The sequence below is a fragment of the Zalophus californianus genome, chromosome 4 (genome assembly GCF_009762305.2).
Source record: "Zalophus californianus isolate mZalCal1 chromosome 4, mZalCal1.pri.v2, whole genome shotgun sequence".
Taxonomy (NCBI): Eukaryota; Metazoa; Chordata; class Mammalia; order Carnivora; family Otariidae; genus Zalophus; species Zalophus californianus.
Genome location: NC_045598.1, coordinates 190,898,660 through 190,924,800, shown reverse-complemented (window position 1 = coordinate 190,924,800; position 26,141 = coordinate 190,898,660). Strand labels below are relative to the sequence as shown.

The 26,141-nt window shown below is 59.9% G+C and overlaps 1 protein-coding gene across 3 annotated transcripts in view; it reads right to left on the bottom strand.

The window, feature by feature from the left end:
• MROH1 (maestro heat like repeat family member 1) overlaps nucleotides 1–26,141 on the bottom strand; it is a 66,978-nt gene that overhangs the window by 6,137 nt on the left and 34,700 nt on the right. For 2 of the 3 annotated variants that reach the window (XM_027600614.2, XM_027600595.2), the window contains exons 14-35: nucleotides 22,261–22,334; nucleotides 19,837–19,959; nucleotides 18,018–18,125; nucleotides 17,627–17,771; nucleotides 17,409–17,449; nucleotides 16,989–17,130; nucleotides 16,621–16,673; nucleotides 16,027–16,134; nucleotides 15,582–15,701; nucleotides 15,289–15,411; nucleotides 14,421–14,567; nucleotides 14,290–14,316; nucleotides 13,198–13,320; nucleotides 12,894–12,973; nucleotides 12,652–12,763; nucleotides 12,379–12,474; nucleotides 11,631–11,735; nucleotides 9,353–9,488; nucleotides 9,134–9,246; nucleotides 8,036–8,188; nucleotides 3,010–3,164; nucleotides 196–361 (exon numbers count right to left, since the gene is read on the bottom strand). In XM_027600614.2, the coding sequence (XP_027456415.2) occupies nucleotides 196–361; nucleotides 3,010–3,164; nucleotides 8,036–8,188; nucleotides 9,134–9,246; nucleotides 9,353–9,488; nucleotides 11,631–11,735; nucleotides 12,379–12,474; nucleotides 12,652–12,763; nucleotides 12,894–12,973; nucleotides 13,198–13,320; nucleotides 14,290–14,316; nucleotides 14,421–14,567; nucleotides 15,289–15,411; nucleotides 15,582–15,701; nucleotides 16,027–16,134; nucleotides 16,621–16,673; nucleotides 16,989–17,130; nucleotides 17,409–17,449; nucleotides 17,627–17,771; nucleotides 18,018–18,125; nucleotides 19,837–19,959; nucleotides 22,261–22,334 (2,450 nt within the window). The remainder of the gene's footprint in view (nucleotides 1–195; nucleotides 362–3,009; nucleotides 3,165–8,035; nucleotides 8,189–9,133; nucleotides 9,247–9,352; nucleotides 9,489–11,630; nucleotides 11,736–12,378; nucleotides 12,475–12,651; nucleotides 12,764–12,893; nucleotides 12,974–13,197; nucleotides 13,321–14,289; nucleotides 14,317–14,420; nucleotides 14,568–15,288; nucleotides 15,412–15,581; nucleotides 15,702–16,026; nucleotides 16,135–16,620; nucleotides 16,674–16,988; nucleotides 17,131–17,408; nucleotides 17,450–17,626; nucleotides 17,772–18,017; nucleotides 18,126–19,836; nucleotides 19,960–22,260; nucleotides 22,335–26,141) is intronic. The other variant, XM_027600604.2, reaches the window with a different exon arrangement.

The window sequence follows — 26,141 nt, the reverse complement described above, 5'->3', positions numbered from 1 at the left end:
CCTTGGGGACCAACACCTGTGGGGCCTTTACGAGTCCGGGCTCCAAGTGGGGCTGGCTCTGGCACCCCCGTTAGCTGCCAGGTGCCTGAGGGGTGGCGCCCAGGCCACCTGAGGGTCCTCCCACCCAGCAGCAACACGGCCCCTCACACGGCCTCCGCAACAAGCAGGGAGAAGGCTGCGTGGGGCCCCACTCACCGCAAGGGGCAGCAGTGTGGCCACACGGCCCGGAGAGCTGCTAAGCAGGAAGGCCCGCGTCTCCTTGAATGGCACGTCCCTGCTCATCTTCTCCAGGAGCAGCCCCAGGACCTGCGTGGTGAGGCCAGGCTCCACGGCCAGTGCCCGCCACAGGGTACAGGTGTGGCTGGAGCAGGGTGGAAGGCCAGTCACCTCTAGGCATCGCCGGCACGACGCCATGTCCCTGGGCACGCCCACGAGCCTCCACCCCAGCCAGCTGGGAAAGAGCACCCTGACCTCGCATCCCAAAGAACCCGCCCCTGCCCCTGGGAGTCTGGGAGCTGAGTGGCCAGCAACAGAGGGCAGGGAGAACCGTCGCGGCCTGCACACAAGCCCTGGGCCCCCTGGGAGCCGCCAGAAGCACACGGGAGGGTTTTCTGGAGGAGACCGCATCCTCCAGGCCTCGGGAGTGTCCACATGCGCCTCCTCCAGAGCAATGAGCAGCACATGGCCAGAGCGAACCGCGTGAACCAGGCCCTGTGAGCGCAACCCGTTTTTTGTTTTTTTTTTTTAAAGATTTTATTTATTTGACAGAGAGAGACACAGCGAGAGAGGGAACACAAGCAGGGGGGAGTGGGAGAGGGAGAAGCAGACTCTGATGAGCTGGGAACATGACCTGAGCCGCCCAGGTGCCCGCGACCCTGCTTCATGTGCTCGTGGAGAAACGACACGCTTCAAACATCTAGTGGGAACTGGAAATTCTAAGAATCGATAAGCAACTGTGAAAGCAGCTGCAACCCTTCAGAAAGGAGACCGGGGATCTGGGGCCACCTCAGCGCGCCCACACACATGATGAAGAGGTGTGACAGGAAGGAGTCCTCTCGAGCTCAGCGCAGGAGCCATGAGGGAGGGAAAGGTGAAGCAGAAGGTGGACAGGCTCGAAGGGGAAAAGGCTGGGAAGTGTGCAGGTCTGATCACAGACGCCCGTGGACTCAAGCGGCCCAACGGCAAGCTGGCCCCAGGCCCCGCCCGCCCTCCAGAACTTGCAGGAGCCCGGAGACAGCGACGTGTGGCCTTCCGCACACGGAAGGACCCACCAAACTAGAATCCTGACTCTAGGGAACATGCAAGGAGAGCACCCAGGTGAATGCTGGAGGCTGCAGACCCTCCCCGAGGAGACTCCGGGGCACTGGCTGCAGCTGAAGGGAAGTGACACATGCCACAGCACCGCCATAAGCAGCACAGAGTGGGGGCCCAGCAGGAGGTGGCGCTGATGGGGACACGGGGGAGGCACGGGGCCTGGCCGCTGCGGAGCCCCATCCACCGTCCACTGCCCCCAGGCTGAGAAGCCACACACTTGCGACCCCGGACACGTGGCCTCCACGGACCCGTCGCTCTGCCCTCGTTAAGCAAAAGCGACCACAGATACCAATGCGGAAGCAAGTGGCCGTGCCGTGTTCCAATAACTTTGTTTACAAACAGATTTTAATTTTATATGATTTTCACAACTCATGAAGTATTACTGTTTTCTTTCCTAACCACTTGTAAGTTTAAAGCCCATCGCGAGCTCACAGTTTGGACAAAAACAGGTGGCTGCCCAGATCTGGCCCGCGGCTGCACTGTGCAGACCCCTGGGAGGGGACAGTTTCGCTCCTGGGCATAAACAGGGGGTGGGAGGTGCTTGCAGAGACCCCACAGCACGTGCACCCCCGAGACAGAGTGCTTCGTCAAGGAAGCCAGAAGGAAATGCCGGGTGACTCTACACTATTCTATTATCGGAGTTCAAGATGGAGCGAAGCGCGTGTCTGGTGACCGCAGTCAGATGGTGGGACACCAGGGAGTTTCAAGGAAGGGGCACACGGGCACTCCTGGGGGATGGACACCTTCCCTGCCCCCACCCGGGGCCTCCGTGAAAGGAGAAGAAAGGGATGAGCGGAGAGCCAAGTGGTGGGTACACGCGGGCGCAGTGCTCCTGACGGGCCATGGGCCCCAGCCGGACCCTTCTGTGTCCGCGAGGAGGGGCGGGGGGAGCCCCACGTGCCAAAGCCCAGGCTGCCCGGAGGGAGGTGCTTGGGAGCTGGGCTCTGCGCACACGGGGTCACTCTCAGGGCAGCTGCTAGAAGAACAGAAACAGTGGGTACGACTTCCGAACTGATTCAGGGGGAAATAAATTCATAAAAAAGGCCCTGATAAGCTCAGAGACAAGAAAGACCAAGAAAGAAAAGGGGAGACAGAGAAGTCCCAGGCGGGGGCTGGACTCCTGCCACAACAGCGGTGAAATGCAGCCATTTACACTGGAAGGCCAGGTGGACAAAGAAAGGTTGATGCGGACAGGACGTTAGAGGAGATACCCTAATGCTGGAGGCGCCCGCGAGGAAGAGAGGCGTCCTGAGCCAGCAGCATACCTCCAAGCGCCTCAGCAAACACACAGCGGACGCGAGTCGGGGAGAAGAGTGTGCACGGTGCAGATGGACAGCACCTGCCGGCCGGGGCGGGGGGCTGTGCGGACCGCCACATGGGGCAGGGGAGGAGCCCAGCATGGGAGGTCAGAGACGTCGCCCAACAGCGACGGTGGGACCAGGGCACAGGCCTTGGGCAGAGAGAGACCCTCTCCCTTGAGGGTTGCTGGCAGAAACTCAGGATCTGGGAGTGCAAGCAGAGGGGACACTTCCCCAGCAGAGGAGGGGATCTGCTCACACACGATGGCACGTGCCCCACAGAGGGCAAGCTGGGGCACAGAACGCAGCAGGGGGCTAGCAACAGGCGGGACCCTCAAGTCCTGTGTCTGGGCCGGGCCCATCCCGCCCCCACAGCAGGCTGGCAGGTGCCATGTACCTGTCAAAGGGCAGGGGGCTGCCCAGGAGGCTGGACACCACGGCGGCGCAGTGCTGGGACGCCAGGAGGTACACACTGTGCTGGGCGGCCTGCAGGACGTACTCCTCCTGCGTCTCCTGCAGCTTTGAGCGGAGCATGCTCACGATCTCGGGCACCTGTGGGCAATGGGCCACGGAGGTCAGGCCCTGGGCACACACCCACACCCAGAGCCCTTCCAGCGCCATCAGAGCATGGGGGCCCGGGGAGGGCGGCTGGCTGTGAGCCCCACTCGCTGGGGTCATGGGGAGGGAAACCCCACAGATCAATGCTGGCCACCAGACCAAAGGGAGAAGGCGAGAGGCCGGTGCCCCTGGGCTTAGATGCTATGGTCCTGGAACGAGGACCAAGATTCCGTGTGGGAAGCAACAAGCACCCGAGAGGCCCGCCAGGGGCGGAGGCGGCACTACGTGCGCGCGGGGCGGTGGTCTGTGGGGCGTGCAGAGCATGGGGGAAGGCCGGTGGGGTGTGCACGGGCGCCACCAGCCCCTACAGGGCCCTCACACCCCCGGGGAAGGGGAACCCAGCCTCAGGCCCCTGGGACGGCACACACAGCCGCCCTCGCCTGGCGAGGAGGTGAGCGCTGTGCCAGGACAGGGAGGACCAGGAAGCGGACACTGGCTCTCGGGCCACGGCTGGACAGGGTGGGCAGGCTGCTGTCATCCCAGAAGCCAGAGGGGCCATCGGGTACAAGAAGGGGTGGGCGGAGTGTGGCTGCAGGCAGCCTGTGCCTCAGGCCCACCGTAGTCCTATTGTGGGCATGGCCTCGTCACTGTGGGTCCCTGGGCCCACGGGGAGGGGGTGCTGGCCCGCAGCACCGTGATCCGCGGCTGCCGGAGCCAGTCTGAGAGGACAGCAGAGCAGACGGCTGCAGGCACACGGTCCCCTGGACGGGGGAAGCCGGCGGACCGTGTGCACCGCCACCCCCTGGACACCCGGGCGGCAGGAGTAGCAGGAAGGGCCTGGCCACGGCTCTGACGGTGGAACGTTCCAGGCCAGGCCCACGCCTGCTTGTGCGGTGGAGCATCTTGCAACAGCATGTTGGGGACAAGGCTGGGGAGAGGGGCGTGGGAGGCCGTGTACCTGGGTCGGGGGGGGGCACAGGTCCCTCTCTAGGCCACGGGGCGTGCGGGGTGTCACTGCCATTTCTCAAAGGACTTGGTACAGAAAGCGGATTAGCCACCTGTGAAACGGCACACTCACGCCAGGGTCGTCCTCCCACTGACCTGGCCCTTTCCGCCTCCTACGCCCCACCAGCCAGGGCCCCCACCCGGCCCCCGCCCCAGGTCCGCGGGAGCCGCCAGTTGCCACAGGAAACTGCGTCCTCCACACGCCGGCTGAGGGGAGCTCTGGCAGCGAGGACATGCTGAGCCAGGAGCGGCGTTTCCCACTCGAGCTGGGTGCAGTCACATGCACGGCACCTCCCATCCGAGTTCGCTGCTGAACACGCTCCATTCTCCCGGGCTCTTGGCCCGGACACACGCCTTGCACATGCTCTCGGCTGCAACTGTGGCTGTCAGTCCACCTGACTTTTGCATGCTTCCCACCGTCATGTTAGCGAGTCTGCCGGCTTCAGGGCGGGTTCTCCAGCACATGGGAGCAAGCTGCTTCTCTTCCTTTTGCTCACTTTGGACGTTGGTTCTCTGCTTGTCAGAGGTTATTTCCTTTGAATTGCTTCAGTGGGTTTATCTACCTTCTCTGATGTTCTCCTTGGTTTTACATATTTTGTTCAGCAGCTAGAGCCCTGGAGTATATGGTGGCAGGTCCCGGTGCGGGGCCGCGGAGGCTCTTGGCCCGGGGTCGGCACCGGTGAGCCGGGCCTGTCCTGTCCCAAGATGGGGGGGTCTGCGTTCCGATGGCCCACCATGTGGGGCTCGGCCTGCATGCCCTGTACCTTCCAGGGTGTTCCTGTCTCACCTTTACCAGCCCTGCGCCTTCTCGTGCTCTCCTGTTCCGTGGTTTCTTCACACGGAGCCCACCCGCTGTGTGTGCAACTCAGTGGTCTTTACGGTGTTCACGGGGCTGTGCAGCCATCACCGCCATCCATCCGAAAACATTTTCATCACCCCCCCAAAGAAACGTCATATGCGTTAGCCACCCCTCCCTGCCCCTGGCGGCCACCAGCCCACCGTCTGTCCGTCCCTGTGGACTCGCCTGTTCTGGACGCCAGAGCAATGGACTCACACACCGTGTGGCCTTTGGTGACTCGTTTCTTTCATCTGGCACTACGTTCTCAAGGCTCATCCGCATGTACTGTGTTTCAGGGCTTCACTCCTCTTGGTTGCCGAAGCGTTGTTCGGTGTATGGGTATGACACATTTTATTTATCTGTTCATTGACAGACGTTTGGGTTGTGTCCCTTATTTGGCCATTATGGATAATGCTGCTGCTGGGAGCGTCTAGAGTCTTCGTGTGGACGTCTGTTTCCACTTCTCTTGGCAAAGGCCTTGGAGAGGAGCCACCGGGCCACGGGGTGACCCTACCGCCACGTTGGCCTCGGCACGAGCCCCATGTTGTTTAGTCTGTTCTGTTCCCTTGGCTTCCCCTGCACATTCCCTGTGACCCACAGAAGGCCCTTCTCCGACTTCCACCACCACTGAGGTTAGGAGCCTGCAGCTGGCGCCCTGTCAAAACCATTATGAAGTACCACCTCACACTCAGCAGGATGGCTAGTGTCAAAAAAACCCCAAGGACAGATAACAAGAGTTGGTGGAGTTGTGGAGAAACTGGGGCCCATGTGCACTATTGGTGGGAATGCAAACTAGCACGGCCACTGAGCAAGACAGCATGGCAGTTCCTCAGAAAATTAATAGAGCTACTGTATGATCCAGTAACCCCACTACTGGGTATTCACCCAAAGAACATAAAGCAAGATCACAGAGACACCTGTACACGCACGTTCACTGCATTACTTGCAACAGCCAAGAGGTGGAAGCAACTTGAGTGTCCCCGGACAGATGAACGGGGAAACAGAATGCAGCCTCTGTGTGCACGCACCAGGAACACCGGCGGCCGCTGCTTCCAGTCTGGTCCACCTGCTTCACTCACACAGAGCCTAGGGCGCCTTCCTACCACTCAAATCCTGGGGAGACCCGCTGAATGCAAAATAAAATCCAAACCTTCACCCAGCAAACCCTCTTCCCCCACTCCTGCTGCACCTCTCCTCCCAAGTCCAGATTCTGCCAACACCTCCATGCCCACTGCAGCCCTGCAGCCCTGTGCCGGGTGCCGGACGAGGTGTCACCACACAGCTCCCTTGTCACATGGCCCTGCCCAGTGCTCTTTCATCTTCTCCATCAACAAATTCCTGTTCATTCCTGAGAAGGTGTTTGTGATATACGCACACTCCTGCGTGTGTGTCTACCTCCAACAGAAAACTTGTATTCAGAACACATAACATACTTCCACAATCAATAAGAAAAGCACAGACGACCCAGAAGAAACACGGGCAGAACACTGGTGTCTTTTTTTTAAAGATCCTATTCATTTATCTGACAGAGACACAGCGAGAGAGGGAACACAAGCAGGGGGAGTGGGAGAGGGAGAAGCAGGCTTCCTGCTGAGCGGGGAGCCCGATGCGGGGCTCGATCCCAGAACCCAGGGATCATGACCTGAGCCGAAGGCAGACGCCCAACGACTGAGCCACCCAGGCACCCCAGAACACTGGTGTCTTCATGAAGCAGGACACCTGAGTAGCCAGTAAACATGTACAAATGTGTTCAACTTCACCAGCCACCAGAGAAGTGCAAACTGAACTCTTACGTGAAGCCCTTACACACCCAGCAGAAAGGGCGGGAATCAGTGTTGATGACGATGGGGCACACCGGAGCCCTACTTGCTGCTGGCGGGAGGTGAGCTGTCCCCTGCCCGGAAGGCCACCTCGGACATCTACACACGGGCCTCTCCTGCAGGCCCAGGTCCTTCCACCGGTATGTCTCCAACAGACATGCACCCTTATGTCCAAAGGACCTGGACTCTGACAGTTCGTGCCAAGACAGCCCAGACTGGGAACTGAGGCCGGCGGACGAATGAACCACAGTGCACACGCAGGAAGGAGTGAGGTGTGACTGAATGAGGCAACAACACGCATGACCTCACATGTTAACACTGGGAGGCGCTGCACACAAGGGCACAGGTGGTGTGATTTCATCCCTAGAAGGCCGTGCTCTGTGCTGCTGGGAGACGGTGACACCCTGTGGGGTGTCGGCATGGGGACCAGAGGCTCAGGAACTGGCGGGATGCTCTGCTCGTGCACCTCTGAGGGGACTTCCAGGGCCGCATACAAGTTCTCTGCTCGTATGTTTTCCAGGCATACGACAGGGCAGGCAGTCCGGCAGCTCCCGGGCCCTGGGAGCCTGCCTCAGACCTACAAGGACCTGTCTGTCGGTCCACACGGTGGACACAGAGCTGCTGCCAAGGCACATTTGGGAACTACGTAGACAGCCACCTGAGCTCCCGCCAAAAGGACGCAGAGCTGACACGGTGAACGGGCGGGTGTAAGGGAGCGGGCGGCACCTGAGCGTCCTTGGCACGGCCTCTCTGGGCCAGCCGGCTGCAGGACTCTCCGGGTACTGGGGCAGAGCGCCCAGCCAGTGCCCACTCGCCAAAGGGCTCCCTAAAGCTTACCCCTGCATTTTCCTTCCCTTTCCTTCCCCCTCCCCCTCAATTTCTCAGCAGTTACTTGTACCAAATTCTAACTTGCTTTCAATCAGAGAAAACCTGTCCTTATCAGGCCCGCCGGGCAAGGGGACCAGGAGCAGACACGCAGGAGCCCCAGCGGCCCCGCCCCGCCCCCACCCCCAGGCGCAGCCCACAGCTGGTCACACCCCGCCCACAGGGCCGCTCGGGCCCCGCCCACACCGTGGTCACACCCCGCCCACAGGGCCGCTCGGGCCCCGCCCACACCGTGGTCACACCCCGCCCACAGGGCCGCTCGGGCCCCGCCCACACCGTGGCCCCACCCCCGCCACGCCCCCGCCACGCCCCCTCACCTTCTCCAGGAGCATGTTGCCTCGCTCCTTCAGCAGGCAGTTGATCATGACCGTAGCGGCCCGAGAACAGTTCTTGTCGGGGTCTCCCAGACCCTCAAACATAGTCAGCAAGAGGCTGATGAGTTGCTCTGGCGGGAGGCGCTTGGCAATGATCTAGGAGGATGGTTGTGTCAGAACTGAGAGGGTGGGGACCAGCACCCTTCCAGACACAACACCCCCGGGGTCTGGGGCTGCCCGGAGGGCTTGACGGCACTTCCGCCCGCCGACATGCGCCCTCCAGCCTTCCTTGCCCTGTCCAGAGCGCCAGGGTGGGGTGGTGGCTCACACAGGAGCCTCGTCCACACTGAAGCCTGGCCAGGCTGCGGACACGGCCCCTGGAAGGTGCTCCAAGCGCCCTGCGGGAGGCCCCTCCTGACCGGCGGGGGCGGGGGCGGGGGGAGGCTGCAGCGGCTCCGGAGCTCTCCAGACTAGGGTCAAGGGCAGAGAGTGGCACAGCCCACCCAACAGTGCCCTCCTCGCTCTCCCGGCACAGCAGAGCCCCACGTTCAAGTGGAGAAGCAGCATCCAGGCTGGAGGAGGTCACCAAACCACACACACTGCCATGCGCAGAAAGGTGGCTGGACGTCCTCCACGTCTCACCCCAGCCACACACACCCTTGCCACTCCACCTGGACTGGCCCAGGGCCGGGTCTTCGCCTCTCACTGTCTGAGTAAGACCCTCCCTTCCTCCTCCTATACGGGAGCCAGCCTCCGGACCCCGAGGGCCATTTCCAGACACCAAACGGAAGACGAGACCTGCCCTGGCATGGGGACTCATGGGGGAGGCTGGGGCGGCTTTCTCAGCTCCTTGGAGTCGCCGCTGAGCTCCTGACCATGCCCCTGCTGCTGGGCCTCAGAGGGTAGACCCCAGGGAGAGGGAAGCAGTGCTGGCCAGAGGTGGTGCCAGACAGCTCACTGTCTGAATGACACCTGCCTCTGTGCCCAGTCTCGGCGCCGTGCCCACTAGCCCCATGCTGCCCACTGCCTGCTCTGAGAGCCCCCTCTGCCCCCCCCCCAGTGCCAGCCCCTCCTGTCCTTTGTGGCTGCTCCCATAGGTACCTGGGCTATGCTGTGGCAGGTGTGGAAGAGGGTGGCAGGGTCGGGGTGCACGAGGCCTTCTTTGAGGCTGAGGAGCCGCTCAACCACATCATCCCGGTAGTCACGGGAGAAGCCTTCAGAGGCAGGAGGGAGAGTGGAGCTGGGCAGGCACTTCCCCGGCCCCCAAGGCCCAGACTCTGCCCCTCATCCCTCCAGCACCTCTGCCCAGCCAGGGCTCACCCTCGTAGCCCAGGTGCAGGTACAGCAGGGCGTACACGCAGCTCACAGCCTCCTGGCGGCTGGCAGGCCACAAGTCCGCACACCGAGGAGAGAAGAGGCCTATGAGGAGGCCAAGGTTGTGGAAGGGCACCAGGGCCTGGAGAGGCAGATGGGGAGGGTCCTGCAGAGATACTCAGGGGGGTAGCCGGAGAGGGGGACCAGGACCCTGCGGATGCCAGGGGTGGGCAGGTACCACCCGGACCCGGATATGGGCAGAAATGTGGCCAGTACAGCCCCTCGGTGAGCTCCTCCCCAGCCCCACCCCCGGAGGAGGAGGGTCAGGTAAGTCGGTGTGTGCAGACAGAGGGATGATCAGGAGATGAAGAGGGAGTCCCCACAAGATAGCAGAGGGGGGCAGGGCTCTGCTGACCCTGGCTGAGAGGTGTGGGGAGTTCCCTTCCCTAGAAAGCAGGTCCCCTGTGAGGGGCTGCAAGAGATTCCCTCTCATCCTAGCTGGGTCCCGGTCTTCCCCCCTCAGATACAGAGCCTCGCCCACTCTGCTCTAAGCAAATGGCCTTGCCTGCCCTGGGCCTTGTGACACCACTTACACACCCCTCGGCCTCCTGCCCGCCCCCCTGCAGGCCCTGCCCATGCACAGGCTTCTTTAAGAAAGCACAGGACTCTGCCTGAGAGCCCCTCATCCCAGCTGCCAGTCTAAGTGAGCATCCGGTAGAGGGAGGCTGGCATGATGGGCAGAGCACTCCGGGGGGCCAGCTGCAGTTCCTCCCGGCGGGGTCACACACCTATCACCTCATGGTGACAAGGGTGAACTCTAGTTGGACTGGGATTGTGTGAAAAGCAGGCCATGGAAGAATTTGAGTGGGAAAAGCCCACCTAGGCACCCACGGAAGGCAAAAACCAGCAAGACACACACAGCAGATCTGGCCAGGTAAAGAATGAAAGTTTGGGTGTGTTAACAAACACACACAAGAGAAATGACCACAAGAAACATCCTCAGTAAAACAGACGTTACCAGGACACGGTCAGAAGTAACTAGCAGTGAACTCTCTCTAAAGACCGGGAACCGCTGTGTGCGCCTCGTTCTGGAAGCACCAGGACATGAGAGGCTCAGAGACACAGGCACTGGGGAGAGAGGACTATCGGCATCTGTAAACCACACAGCTGTGTATCTGAAAGCACAAGGGCATTAACTAAAACTCATCAGAAATAAAAGAATCCTATAAATGACCCCACTGCTAAGTATCCACAAGTCCATACTTGTCGTACATCCTGACAACAAGCAATTAGTAAATACGACTGCAAACAGTTACGCTGACAAAAGCAAAAAAACCTCTCAGCCTGTGTGGCCGTGTGCAGACACGGGCCGTGCATCTGAGGGGCCTGGATGGGAAGACCCATTATTAAAAGATGCTCCTGGGGGCGCCTGGGTGGCTCAGTCATTAAGCGTCTGCCTTCGGCTCAGGTCATGATCCCAGGGTCCTGGGGGATTGAGCCCCGCATCGGGCTCCCTGCTCCACGGGAAGCCTGCTTCTCCCTCTCCCGCTCCCCCTGCTGTGTTCTCACTTGCTCTGCCCTCTCCCTTTCAAATAAATAAATTTAAAATCTTTAAAAAAATAAATAAAAGATGCTATTGCCCAACAAATTAATCCATCAATTCCATGCAATTCCTACCAAAATCCAAAATCACAACAGGAATATTTTAGGACTCTGTCAAATTTATCCTAAAATCACCTAGACTGATGACCTTGTAAGAACCACCATGAAAGTGAGAAAGTGTAGCAAGAGCTCCTTCACCCCAGCAAATATTAAAATGCATAATAATGTGCACTTCTTAGGACAAGCCCCTGCCCACCCGCTCCAGCCACTCTGCAACATTTGGCTTTTCCACAGTATTCCGTGTGTTCTGGGTCCCCTGCCTTTGCCCAAAGTGGTGCTTTTGCCTTGAGCACCCTCATTCTCTTACCCCCGTCCCCATCACCCTTCCCCTCGTGTAGGGGACACACCACCCATCATCCCAGGGAGTGCACAGGCTCCCGAGGACAAGGATGACCGTCAGACTGAGCAGTCAGCCCCGAGGAGTCTTCTGTCCACGGCCCCAAAAGAGGACCGTGGGACTTGTAGAACATGGGATGAGCCCAGGGCCACCACCAGAGGAGGGCCAGGAAGCTGGTAGGGTGCTCTGGGACATGGGTGCCACACCCAGCAGTCCCCAAGCCAAGGGACCCAGGAACAGGGCTGGGGCAGGGGAGCGGCTGCAGGGCCACCACGGGGCACTCACGCTGACGTTCAGGTGCTCCAGGAAGTATTGCAGCAGGCAGGCACTCAGGCCAAGTGCCCGCACCCTCTCATGGCCTCGTGGGGACTTGATCCACGGGCTCAGGTGCTGGGGAAGAGGGGGCCTCACATAGGTACCAGCTCAGGCGTTAGCCTGGGAAGCAGGAGCTTGTGCAACACAGGCAGGTCAGCATCCCCGCCGGCCAGCCTCCCCGGCTGCGAGGGCCAGTGGGTCGGGTCGGAGCAGGTCACCCGCTCCGACCTAGAACAGAGCTCCTGCTCTGTCCCTGTCCACAGACGTGGCCGCCCTAGGTGGACCCAGAGTGAGCCAGGCCCAGAGAGGAACAGGCTTAGAAGCAGGTCAGTCCCATCCCTGCAAATACTAGGAAGGGCAGCGAGGGGGGCAGCTTGGCTACTGCCTGCCCACTCTGCCATCTGGACAGCCCTGGACGGTCAGGAACTCCCACCTGGGGTGCCTGCAGGCTCTCTCCATCCCAGTGCCATGCACTGGAGGGGAGGTGAGTATAGGCTCCCATCTAGGCTCAGCCCATCTGCACACCTGCCCAGGAAGGAGGGGGTGCTGCCCCCCAACTCACAGACCCCCGCCACCACACATTTGCAGAGAGCACCAAACTCTCCAGTGCCCCCGTGGCAGGGAGAGCCAAGAGAAGCAGGCAGGGGCCGGCTGCCAGGTGGGGTGCCCCCCCCACCTCGTGCCCGCACCCCCAGGGCAGTGCACACTCATTGCACACCTCCACCATGATCTGCAGGCCCTGGGGGGTCATGTTTCGCCGAAGGAGGCTCTTCAGCAAGTCCTCAAGGGTGTGCATGGTGTCCAGGTACAGGGACTAGAAGAGATGGGTCGCCAGCCACACCAGTGAGCCTGCCCCCCATCCCCTGCGGCCCGCCCGCTGCCCCCCCAACCCCTGCGGCCCGCCCGCTGCCCCCCATCCCCTGCGGCCCGCCCGCTGCCCCCCCCATCCCCTGCGGCCCGCCCGCTGCCCCCCACGGATGCAGGGCAGTACCTCCTGGTGGTCATCCCCCCCCTCGGGCTCAGGCGGCACAGGCAGGACACTGTGCAGACAGCTGTGGACCATGTCCGCCTGCACCTGCTCATCCAGCACTGGCTCCAGGGAGCTGAACCCAGAGTTAAGGGCCCCAGGCCTTTCCAGCCCCACACACGCCACACCCCTCGTCCAGAGAACATATGAGCAGACAGCCCCCCCCCGGCCCAGAGGCTCCCCCTCACACCCAGAGAAAAGGATACACCAGGTAAGTGCAGGCGAGCATGGCCTTCTTCCGAATGGGTGTTCTCAGGGAGTCTTGCGGCTCTGCCTTGATGAACTCCTTGGGGGGGGGGGGGGCGGCAGTCCTGTGACTCAGCCCTGGGCCAGAGCACCTGCTTTCCCCTGGTCAGCCATCTGCCTGGCGCTGGCTTTGGGTGCTGTGCTGAGTGGGTGCTGGGGTTCCTCACTGCATGTAACCCCAGCCCTCCCTAGGCCTACCTCCCCTGTCTGTGGCAGCACCGTCGAAGCCACCCTTGGACCCGGCAGGCCCTGGCCAGCGCTCACCATCATCTGAGCCACCAGCTCCGCTTTCCGGGAGAAGTGGAAGGAGCTGGCCTGTGCGCTGCCGCAGATGGCCTGGCTGGCCATGCACACACTCTGGACAAGACACAGCTTCAGGGCCGGGTCCTGCAAGGGCACTGGGCTGCAGGAGGCCGCCAACACCCACCCCCACAGCATGGCTCCGCCCTGACGTAGTGGCCACTGCCTCTCCACCCACGGGGCTGAACCCAGAACGGGTGGCCGCCTGCAGTGACAGAGGCTGGACCATATGGCCTCCCCTCAGTTTGCGGCCGCACACGCTCCTCCCTGAGGGACTCTCAGGGGGCCTGGGATGGTGCCCCTGCGGCCCCCAGCTCTCTGCCTGGCCAGGGCAGACAGCGTGCTCTGCGTCCCCTGCACCCTGCAGTGCCTGGAGCGGTCTGTCAAGGGGGGAGGAGAAGGCAGTGCGCCCTGAGAAGAGCCCTAGCAGAGTGGGGCTGACCCCTGCCTGTCCCACCAACTCGGCCTCTGGGGGTGCTCAGGAAAGGGGGTGCAGGGTGCTGTCCTGGGACACAAAGGGCCAGAAAAAGAGACAACTATCAGAATATCCTGCCTCCCCCCCCAGCCAACCCCGGGAGACCCGAGAGGGTCTGCTCTTCAAGGGAAAAGCCTGGCTGCTCCTCTGGAGGTGCAACCACATTAGTGCCAGAGATCCCTAAGAGGCGGCATGTTAGTGAGGCCAGAGGGCCTGACAGTCGTCACTGGCTTTAGAACTCACCGAGAGGTGAGCCCCGTGAGCATCAGGGAGCAGAGCCCCAGCCTGAGGGCCTGCCACCCAGCCACTCAGAAGTCCATCCTTCTGTCCGCCCGCCATCCGGGGCCCAGGCCAGAGCACTAGCTCCTGGGCCCCCATTCTGGCCGCAAGAGGAGGGCTGCTGCTCCAAGGTGAATGGGGACGGGCCCTGGTGTGAGGCTCCAGAAAGCCATCCCCATGGACTGGGAGCAGGGAGCCCCCGGGCCTGTCCCCCTGGCTTCTGTCCCTGAAGCTCACGGCCAGCCCAGCCCAGAAAAGAGAGAAAAAAGGCATAGTCCCCACTTAACTCCTACACACTGTACCTTGGTCTCTACCTTTATTCCCAGAACCTGAACAACAAAAGTGAAAGGAATTAACGCATGCGACCCTGGCGGTAGCCCCCTCCCCCCACCCCCACCCCCACCCCCACACGTGCAGTGTGCCGGGCGCCCACCTTGGTGCTGAAGTACTGGAATATGTTCCGGAGGATGTCAGACTCCACCTTGGGCAGCACCAGCTCCCGGGGGGCCTGTGCCGCCACGTGGCCGTAACACAGGATCAGGGTGCTCTTCAGCTTTTCCACCTCGTTCTCACTTCGGTCCTGAGAGGCCAGAGGAGTTGGCAGGGCCTCAGAGTACATTCCATGCCCCCCAACAGAGTCCCCAAGTCCCTCTGGAAGAAGGGCAGAGCTGGTCAGCAACGTCTGAGGCATCACGGAAGGGGTGGACGGCGCCACCTGACCCCAGAGAGTCCCTCTGGCGGGGACAGAGCACACAGGACAGGCCCGCCGGGGACCACGTGGCAGAAGGGAAAGGACTGAGTCGGGGACCACGCAGAAGGGAGAGTGGGGTGAGAGGCAACAAAAGGGCCGGACGCAGAGTCCCCATCTCTGGTGGTGGCACCGCAGCCCCTCCATCCCTGGCGCCTCACAGATTCTGAAATTACGACAGGCACCAGGAGACAGAAAACCTGGCCACAAGGGCTGCCACAGAGACGGCAGCGGTCTGTGCCTCCTGAATCGCGCTTCCCCGGGAATGTGGCCGCCACTGGCCCCGGGGGCCGAGGACACACAGGCAGGAGGACAGGCCCATCAGAGCCCATGGCTAGCAGAGGGTTGCCTGCTCCTTGTCAGCAGCTGGGGCGGGGGGGGCCTCCCACACCAGCCCCACCCACGAGGAAGTGCGGACCTGCAGGGGACCCCGAGCCCAGGGAACTCCAGAACGCCCAGCCCCACGACCTCAATCACGGCACCACGGCCAAGATACAAGCACAGGCCAGTCCCACCCCAGATGCCCCCCAAGCTGTCACCCCGACCCCTGTACCTTGAAAATGTTGAAAATGCCGGTGGATTTTCTGAACACATCCGACCTCATGAAGTTCTCCAGCTGGGCCAGGACATCATCCAGGTGAGAGATGGCACAGATCCCAAAGCAACGGGCAAGGCCCTAGGGAGGCACAGGGGTACGCTCACGCCTGGGCAAGGGCAGGGACGGAAAGGAGCACCCGGCACACACACGCACGCCCCGCAGAGGCGCGGCCTTGCACACACGAGCACACATGCATGCGCTGAGTGGCTGAGGGGACGGAGAGGCCTCCTGGGGAGGGCGGCAGCCACCTCGCGCTCAGCCTCCTCCTGGTGTCTGGCTGTCTCCAGCAGCTCCTGCAGCTGCTTCCTCACTACGTCCTTGCTTGAGGTGGCACCCAGCGTGGTTCCAATGCATTTATACAGGAAGTTCTGCAACAGAGCCGAGGAGCACGGCTGTGCCTGACGCCCGAGTGCGGAAGTGCCAACCGGACGTGGCAGGGGCTGCCAGGAGCCCACGCCAGTGGCCACCGCAAAGACCAGGTGAGTTCTGGGCAGTGTCTTGAGGAGCGAGAGGTGGGGCAAATGGGCTCGTGCCTCTCCCAGCCGTCAGCCACCAGGTGGAGGCTCTGTCAGGCCCATAGGCCACCAGAGACAGGTTCAGGCAGAGAGCACCCCAGAGTCAAGGCACAGGAACCGGGGAGCCTAAGGACCACGCCCAGGACCCCTCCTCCCGGGGCAACCCCGCTCTGCACACCTTCTCTCGGGGCTCCCCGCCGTAGCAGGACAGCTGTTTGCACATCTCCAGGCTCAGCTGGCAGATCCACGTGTTGTCAGACACAACAGCCAGAGTGTCCCGAAGGAACTGTGGGCAGGAGCTAGGGCAGTGAGGGGCCGGGAGTGCAGCCCTTCACTGGGCTGGCTGGGGAGGGAACTGGGGCCCGATGACGTCACGTGCAGTGACCTCAGGGTGGTCGTGTGCCGTGGCTCTGCACGGTCTGCAGACGACCTTCGAGCCTCGGCAGGGCACACCCTGGGCAGTCAAACGTGCAAAGGGCCAGGCAGGAGGCAGGACAGAAGGCTCCTGGGCTGGAGAAGCTCAGAGCCCCTGTAACACGGTGGCCCTGTCTCAGCAGGGTGTGCAGTGTGTGAGGGCGGGAGACAGTCCTCACCCCAGAGACACCCACCTGCTGCCCTGCCCCGCCCCCAGCCACACTGCAAGGTCAAGGCGGGCATCACGACCCTTGAGGTGCAGCCACCCACTAGCAGCTTGTCCTGCCCTGAGCTGTCCCGACCCATGACAGCCCTGCACACCCAACACAGGCCACACCCTGGGTCTCCCCGTTCTCACCGCCAGCAGCTTTTCCTCCCACTCCTTCTGGGACAGGGTTTCTTCAGTACATTCTGAAATGACCAGTCACATGGTCAGCCTGGCTCGCCCCGGCAAGTAGGAGTGGAATTCAGAGACCCAGGCCTAGGTCCCTGCCCAGCGCCTTCCAGATAGGCCACGCCCTGTGTTTGGGACAGGCGGCTCCCACAGCCCAGATGCTCCTGGGTGACACCCAGCAGGGACACCTTTCCAGCCCCATGTCCTTGAAACTCAGGGGAGGCCATTTCTTCCAACTTAAAAAACTCTGGTCCCCAGAAGCCAACCTGGACGCAAACTGGCAAACATGGGGTCAAAGGGGGAGGAGGGCTGCCCACGTCCCTGTGGCTCACCATCCAGATGCTCCAGCAGCAGGGGAATGGTGGTCGCCCAGCGCTGCCCCAGTGAAGGGTGAATGCTGTGATGCAGGACGTTCAAGAGGCGCAGCGAGGCAGCCCCACGGCCGTCCCCCAGGTAGGGGTTGGAAGACACAGTCTGACAGAAGTACAGGTGGGAGCTCCAGGCACTCCAGGGGCCACCATGCCCCACGTGAGCCCCAAGAGGCTGCCCGATGGCGGGGAGGTGAGGAGGGCTCTGAGACACAGCTCCCCCAAAACCCCACGGGGAGCACCTGACGGGCCCCCGTGCGAGACAGCATGAGGTAGGGACACAGGGACCGAGGGCGAGCCCCCTTGCCCCGACTCCCTCAGTGTGCTGTGCTGGTTCGGCAGGGGGTGGGGGGGCACAGCCAGCACGCGAAGTGTGATGCTCACCAGAAGTCTCGTGGTGATGGCGTAGGGCGAAGGGAGGGTCACTGGAAAGGAGGCGGTAGAAATGCTCAGGGGGCTGCCTGCCCACAGAGCCCCAGCCCCTGACTGCCCCCTGGGGTGGGGTGGGGTGGAGTCGGGGGGCGGGGCTGCTGGCGGGAAGAGGCCGGGTTCAAGGGCAAGCTCCAGGGTGAAGGACGACATGGTGGGGGGGCAGGGCGCACCGTTGCTGTCGTACTGGATGAGGAAGGCATCGGCCCCCACCTCCTGCCTCTTCTGGGCCAGGTGCACCAGGCTCTTGCAGAGCGGGGTCAGCGCCCCAGTGAAGCGCACAGGTGTGAGGAACTCGAGCAGGTAGGGCCAGAGGACCTGGAGGCAGAGCCGTGGTCTGTCTGCAGCACCTCGGGCGTGCAGGCTGCAGGGGCAAACACAGCCAGGAGCTCCCCCCAGGCACCACAGGGGCTCGGGAAGGTTTGGGGAGGTGGCCCGGAGAGCACCCCTGCCCCTGCGGCTTGCCCACCACTGGGTTCAACAGTCCCTGGGCCATAAGGTCAGGAGGGCAGTGGTCAGTCAGGTGCCCTGGGGGCTGGCTACGGGGCGGGCGCACACACTCACGTCGCTCATCCTGTCCACGGTGGTGCTGATCAGGTAGAGGGTGCTGATGCTGATAGCCCGCACACTGTCCGCTGCGAGGTCCTCGCTGTCGGGACCCAGCTTCCGAGGCTGGGGGAGGGGGGGAGCAGGGGCAGACCATGCATGGGCTGCACCGCTCTGCTCTCAAAGGCTGCTGGGTTGTGGGCGCAGGGCCGTGAGAACATAGCCTGTATGTGAACAGGGCAGACCCTGCCCAGCCTCCAAAGGGGATGCCATGTTGCCCGCCATGGGCAGGTAACACACTCTGCACTAAAAGTGCCCAAGGAAACAGGATCAGCTGGCTTAGTTCCAGTCTCCAGAACAACAGAGACTGTGAGCCTTCCCTATCAGCCACAGACTGTAAGAAACCACTTTATCCTTGACTGCGGCCCTGTGACGTCTGTAGACCTGGGACGGCCTGGTGGAAATGACAATCACCTGGGAAAACCCCCATTTTCTTCCAAGAAGAGGCTACAGCTTCTGCAGCCTGAGTCAGCTGACAGTTTCTCGGGAGAGACAGCGTCCACAGCCCAGTTCCCTAGGGAGGTTCCTTGCAAGAAAATGACCCGTTTGCTACACGTTCTGTCTGAGCCTCCCATTCATGATTTGAAACACCAAAAAGCAAATACTGAACAACAAAGAGAAATGGCCAGAATGAAATGACAGTGGGAGACCCATGGCTTCTCCCTTAGAGATCAAAGGTCAAGTAGAGAAAATAGGGATGTTTAGGCCTTGAGTAACAAGTTTTAAAGCATGCTCTAAGAACATAGAACTTCATCCCAAACAAACACAAATAACTTTGAAAGCCTGACCATCGAAGAATATCTCAACAAACATTTCTTTAAATGATTTTATTTAAGTCATGTCTGCACCCAATGTGGGGCTTGAACTCACAACCCTGACATTAAGAGTTGCATGCTCCACTGACTGAGCCAGCCAGGCACCCCTCTCAACAAACTCTTAAAAGCAGGAATAAACCTGGCCAGATTCACAATAGACAATACAGTAAAATTATAAGTCTGCAATGACCATGAAAAACTATTCACCTAGAAAAATTTTAATAATCCTAAAAGAAATCTTCAACCCCCCCCCCCAATAATGGGAATTAATAGACTAAAACAGAGATCTTGATTCTCTCCAGTGTATGCCCAACAGCCCCAAAGTGGCTGTGAAAATGCAGAGGCCAAAATGCGCCAAAGCAGCAGGGGACCCAGCCTCCCAAGGCCTGCGGGAACAGTGCCAAGCTGGGCCCCTTACCGAGGGCTGAGGGCCACAAGAGCCATTTCAGAGGCAAGGTAGCAGCATTCACTCACTCTGGCTAAACTCCAGTGTTTCAACCTAAACACAGAGGTCCAGGTGGGGACATGTAGCTCTGAGCTGACCTGGGCAGGCAGGGTGGCTCTGTGGGCCTGAGAGACCAGGCCCAGGGCAGGCTTAAGGCCATGACATTGAGACCACCCAGTCATGCCTGTGTTTATGCCATCTACCTTGCTCTCCCTCAAGAAGAAACTTGGATTTGCTTAGTAACTTTTTCAGTAGAAAAGCCCCAAAGAGAGCCAAGTATCTGTTCTGCCTCTCTCTTCTGAGTCCTGGGAGCTAAGGGAGTGAAGCAAGCACTAAAGGTGCAGAGGCCCCACTGCAGAAACAAGAGAGGTGCTCAGCGCACAGACTGAGACCCACACACCCACCCACCCACCCTGCCCCCCAGCTGGGGTTGTGCAGGTTATGATGACCACGCTGCCTCACAGAAGGCCAATGGCTCCTGAGTCCCAGAGTGGACAGGTGGGGGGCACCCCCTTACCTCCGTCTCGGGAGGGAGTGCACACTGCTGCACAATGTACTCCACCATCGCCTCTCCGCCAGGCTGTTCCAGGTAGCCATGGTGGGCCATGGCGCTGATCACCTGCACCACGGCCCGCTTCACCTGCCCAGGACCAAGGTCAGAAAGGGGCCTCAGAGGGAGAGTCCCGGCTGGTGCCATGAGAGTCCAGTTGGGAGACAGGAATCTTGCCCTTTCCTGCCCTGCACCCACATCTGTACCACACGCACCTGTACCTGCAGCTGTGTGTACCTACACCTGCACCCCATCTGCACCTGTGTGTACCTACACCCGTTCCCCATCTATACCTGTACCTGGACCTGTGCCTGCACCTGTGTGTACCTACACCCCTTCCCCATCGACACCTGTACCTGCACCTGTGCCTGCACCTGTGTGTACCTACACCCGCACCCCATCTACACCTGGACCTGCACCTGTGCCTGCACCTGTGTGTACCTACACCTGCTCCCCATGTACACCTGTACCTGCACCTGTGCCTGCACCTGTGTGTACCTACACCCGCACCCCATCTACACCTGTATCTGCACCTGTGCCTGCACCTGTGTACCTACACCCGCTCCCCAACACCTGTGCCTGCACCTGCGTGTACTTACACCCATTCCCCATCTACACCTGTACCTGAACCTGTGCCTGCAGCTGTGTGTACCTACACCCGCACCCCATCTACACCTGTACCTGCACCTGTGCGTACCTACACCCATTCCCCATCTACCTGTACCTGTGCCTGCACCTGTGCCTGCACCTACATCGCACCCCATCTACACCTGTACCTGCACCTGTACCTGCACCCACCCCCACTTCTTCACATCCCCTCGGCTGCATGTGTGGCCACCTCGCCAGCCCGTGGATGTGCTCAGGGCCTCAGTGGAAGGCCCCTTCTCCTCCTGTCCCCCATACCTCCCTCCTTCCCTGGGCACGAGACTTGTTGCTCCTCTGGCTCCCAACGTGCTGTCCCCTTTGCCCTGTGCTTGTCCCACCCTGAGCTGCAGGACCACTGCTCCTCAGGGTTGGCACCTCTCACGTGCCATCATCCCAGCTCCACCTCCCCCTTCAGCGCAAGGGCCCTGAATCAGCTGCGGTTGCCCCAACACTCCTGGGAGCTGAGGCTGCTGTCCAGCCCCACTCATTGGCCCCGCCTGGTGGCTCAAAGGTACAGACAGGTCACTGTGGCTGAAAACCCCCACCCCCAGAGCTAGTGCCTCCCCCAGGCCCTCCTGCTTCTCCTCGAGCCCACGAGTCCACAGGCACAGACCTAAGCCCAATGCCCCCCCACCCTGGGATCCTTCCTCATAAGGCCTCTCTCCTTTGGACCTTGGGTCAAATATCACTGTCCCAGCCTCCTTGGCCACTCACAGCTCCGTGCCATCCCCCATCACACACATGACCCCAATGACTGTGGGAAGGGGATCTGGGGGGTGAGCAATGAGGTCGCATAATGGATGATCAGGCTGAGTGCACCTGGCCACTGGCATTGTCCGTGGCACATGGTGGGAGCCCTTAAAGGGGTGTTCCTGAGCAACAGCACCGAAAAGGAGGAGATTCTGGGGGCTGTGCATGGGGCCTTGCAACAGACATGGCCTCAGTGGTTTGGGATCGATTTCAGTAGTTTTCGAAACTCTCGCAGAAGGTCCCACAGAGCAGGCTGCCCGGGATGAGTGCAAAGTCTGGAACAGCCCCCAGGGACGGGCAGGGGCACTGCTGCGACCTGTGGGTAAGCAGGTCTGCCTGCCTATGGGGCCCCAGTAAGGGTCAGTAAGGGTCAACCCTGTTCTCGGCTGCTGGGAGGTCACCGCTGAGCCCGGGGACGTCCTGAGTCCAGTGTCCTTGTTCCCCTGGGGCTCTGGGCCACACGGTATCAGCTCGGCCTCCGGAGGGGCTGGAGACTGAGGTCAGCCACGCAGGCAGCCGACCAGGTCTGAGTGACGGGAACCGGATAAAGACCTTGGACACCGAGGCTGGGGGCTTCCCCGGCTGGCAACACTCATATGTGCTGTCACTTCGGGGCCCGCGACTCCATGGGGAGAGGCAGTATGGACCCTCCTGGGCCCTGCTCTGGGCGCCCCTTCCCCTGGCTGATGGCGGTCTGGGTCCTTTCCCTGCGATAAACCGTAACTGTGAGCACGACAGCTCTCGTAAGTTCTGGGAGCCCTTCGAGCGAATCAGCAGACCCCATGGGGTCTCGGGGACCCCCGCCTCACTTCATACGTGGTTAACTGTATAAGGAGTAAGACGTGGGGAGTCCTGGCTGATGGCTCAGCAGCACCCACACCTGCATCCTCCCTCTGATGTCTAGGTCTGGCTGAGTCAGTGAGGACTCCCAGCCCCAGCCCGGCCATGCCTCCTGCGGCTGCTCCCAGCAGAGCTCGGGCTGACCCCACCGTCTACCTTGGTGTTAGTGTCCAGAAGAGGAAGCCTCATGGAGGAGAGAATAAAGGGCTTCTTAACTTCCATCTGAGAAGCTGCAAGAAATGAACAGATGGTTCAGTCTCCCCACTATGGCCAAGGCTGGCTGGCCCGTCCACCCCCACGAGGCCCGACGCCCCACCGCCAGGGTCTGGCCACAGCCTGGGCCACAGCAGGGGGAGGGGACGGCACTTAAAGGAGGCCCACCTACTTTTCTCTAGGGGACAAATGACCTTTTTCCCAAATAACATTATTTTGCCCAAAAAGAAGCTGGATGATAGGTAATTTAAGGCAGCAGGTAAGGGAGTGTCCTGAGTCGGCCAGAGCCAGGTTTGGGGGGCCTCCAACAGCACCCCAGTCCCAGGAGGCCTGTTAGCAGGTCTACAGGGACACTTTCCACACATTCCCAGCTGTGCTGATGCTGCTGGTCTACGGAGCCCTCCCACCCGAGAACCAGCAGGGTCAGCCTTTGTCTCCTGATAGGTAAGTGGGGACCAAGAGCAGCTGTCAGGGAGTGGCCTGAGACCAACAGGAATGAGGACAGGGACAAGGGTGTCCATAGCACTCTTTGAGGGACCCTCTGAGGCACACAGGGGGCACTTTATTTATATTTTTAAAGATTTTATTTTTAAGCCCCCTCTACAGCCAACATGGGGCTCGACCCACAACCCTGAGATCAAGAGGAGCATGCTCCACTGACTGAGCCCACCAGGTGCCCCAGGGATGGCACTTTTATTCCACATGGGACAGGGTCATCCTGACAGCCCAGAGCCCATCGTTCACGCCCACGCTCTGCCCTGTGGTGGCCCTGAGAAAGCCAGTGTGGGCTCCTGGCCACAACAGGAGATGCACAAGCCGAGAAAACACGATTCTAGAACCAACTGTGAGACAAACTGCCCCTCTGATAAGATGCTGCAAAGGCCCTTCATGAACACCCAGTAGGAAAGCAGAGCAGGAGCCACAGGAAGGTGGCAAAGGATTCTGCCGAGACTCAGGAGCGCATGAGGAGGCCAGGAAAGTGGCCACCAAGGTGGACAAGAGAAATATAACACACAACCAGAGGACTTGTGTCTCAATGCACAAGGGAATCCCAGCAAGTTGATAAGAAAAACAAAGATCGATAGAAAACCGGACAAGAGACCTGACCAAGCCCCTACTGCCGACAGGAAGGCAAGGCCGCCGGACTCCGCCACCTGCTAGCCAGGGAGGTGCGGGGACAGCTGCCCAATTGGCAAAGACAAAGACAAAGATGGGGCAAAGCCGCGTGAAAGCAAGGCTGCAGAGCAGCGGGAACACTCAGAGGCGCTGGAGCCCTGGGCACGCTGCGGAGACAGCTGGGCATCGCTGGGAAAGCTGAGGGTCCACACAAGTGCACCCACGCCCAGGACAGCCCATGCGGGATGGCAAGGTAGAGTGATGGGTGCGGTCCAGGCTGTGGGCTGGTCACAGCACAAAAGTGAGCCAAAGGACACTGAAGACAACCTACTGGGTGAAGCAGCAGCACTGACAGATGCCGCCGACCACAGGGTGCTCTGTGAGCTTTCGTTCGTGTTTCTATTTCCCAAGAAACGGTTACAAAGAGCAAAGAATGCAAACAACACAATAGAAAAACTGGCACAGGTGGTGACCAGGGTCCACCAGGAAAAGGGAAGAGGGGCCACTAGGGCCCGGGGTGTAGGGGCACAGGCCGAGGACAGCCGTCAACCCAGCCCGCGTCCCTGAGGCTCAGGACAACAAGCGAGTATGCAAGAGCGCCCCCGTCTTCCCGTCACACGGCAGGCAGCACTTGACTCCTGGTGTCACCACCTGTAGCTTCGACTGGCTCCTGGGGTTTCTGTGGGGGCCAGCCATGAGTCGGGCCCCTACGACGTGCTGAGCGTGCAGCACGGAGCAGGGCAGACATGGCCTACAACAAGCAGATGATCAGACCATCGCACACTGCACGAATGTCATGAAAGGTGCAGACAAGAGCCAGAGAAGCAGACCATCAATGGGGGACCCAGTGTGGAGTGGGGGTCAGGGTCCAGGGGCTCTTCTGAATGAGGCACATCTGAGCTAAAAGCCTAAGGCAGAGAAGGGACAGCCAGGCGGAGTGCAGGGGAAGGAGCCTCCTGAGCCAGGGCGCCTGCAGTGGCTGAGCCCAGAGCCCGCTGCAGTGGGAGCGGGGCTGTGGGGGCAGCAGCAGGTGGGGGGCACATGGAGATGAAGCTCCCTGCTCTCCCCACGGTGTTGACCCACAATGACCAACACCAGGACATTCTAGTAAAATTACTGGACTTTAAAGAAAACGAAACCAGAGAAAAGAGTAAAAGTCAAGGCCTGTGTGTCGGTAATGTCAGCGTGAACCGCCCGCACTCGCCCCTCCATCGAGTGCAGCATTTCCTAGCTCGCTCTCCTGAGAGGCCTGGCGACCACCACCATGTAACGAGGACCCCTTGCACCACACGGCGGTCTTTAAGGACAGTTTCTCACTAAGGAAACAGGGCTTTTTGGAGAAACAGCTAATTCCAGGTCGGGGGCAAGAACTATATCTAAGAGCCCAGAGCACCAGCTGCCGAAGACCACAGTGGTCATGCCAAAGGACTCAGACCTTGAAGAGGCTCCCACAGCCTGAAGATGATACAATTTGAGCTTCGATAATGGCAATGACTGCAACCCATTAAATATGTTAAAATCCATGAGCACTTAGGATTCTTTTTCTTTTGAGATGTGACATAAAATAATGCCTTTTATTTCCCCACCCCCTCCCCAAATGTCTTTTAAAAGCAAATACAACAGAACTTACTCATCCATATGAGCCTTTAAGATTTAAAAAAAAGGAAAAAAAAAAGAAAGTTACATTTAGAGGGTAATAGGGAACCAGTCTATTTTCTTGAAAACTGACAAAAAGAGCAAAGAATCAATGATCAGTCCTGCCTTCTTTACAGGAGCCATAAGCTCTGGATGAGCACACAGTACATGAGGGAAGTATCTCTTCATCAAGGTATTCCGATGACTCAAAGAAAAAGAAATCACCAATCAAAGCAGCACCAAATCTGCCCCAGGCACTGATCATCGATGCAGCCAAGACCTCAGGAGAAGGGCACCTGGGTGGCTCAGTCGTTAAGCGTCTGCCTTCGGCTCAGGTCATGATCCCAGGGTCCTGGGATCGAGCCCCGCATCGGGCTCCCTGCTCCGCGGGAAGCCTGCTGCTCCCTCTCCCACTCCCCCTGCTTGTGTTCCCTCTCTCACTGTGTCTCTCTCTGTCGAATAAATAAATAAAATCTTTTAAACAAAATAAATAAAAACTAGAATGAGGGGCACGTGGGTGGCTCAGTCGGTTAAGTATCTGACTCTTGGTTTCAGCTCAGGTCGTGATGTCAGTGTCGTGGGATCGAGCCCCGTGTCAGCTCCGTGCACAGTGCAGTCGGCTTGAGATTCTCTCTCCCGCTCCCGCTGCCCCTCCCCCTGCTTGTGTGTGCGCTCTAAAATAAATAAATCTTAATTAAAAAAAAAAACAGAATGAAATAAGACACACATCTACCAAAATGGCTGAAGTTAAAGACTGCAGGTGTTGGCAAGGGCACAAAGCAATGTTGCTCACATGCTGTTGTGATAATAAGGCGTGGGGTACAAACTTTGTAGAACAGAATGGTTTTACCAACTAAAGTTGAACATACACACACATTATGACCCGAAACTCTACCCCTAGGCATATGCTCAACTGAACATACACGGGAAAAGTGTTCCTGATAGCATGGTGCATCATAACAGAAAACACAGGACACGGCCACTTATCACCACTGGAGAGATGGACTATGGCTTAATTCACTGGGATGTTTCACAGAAAGGAAGTGATTGAGCTGCACTACACGAATAAATTT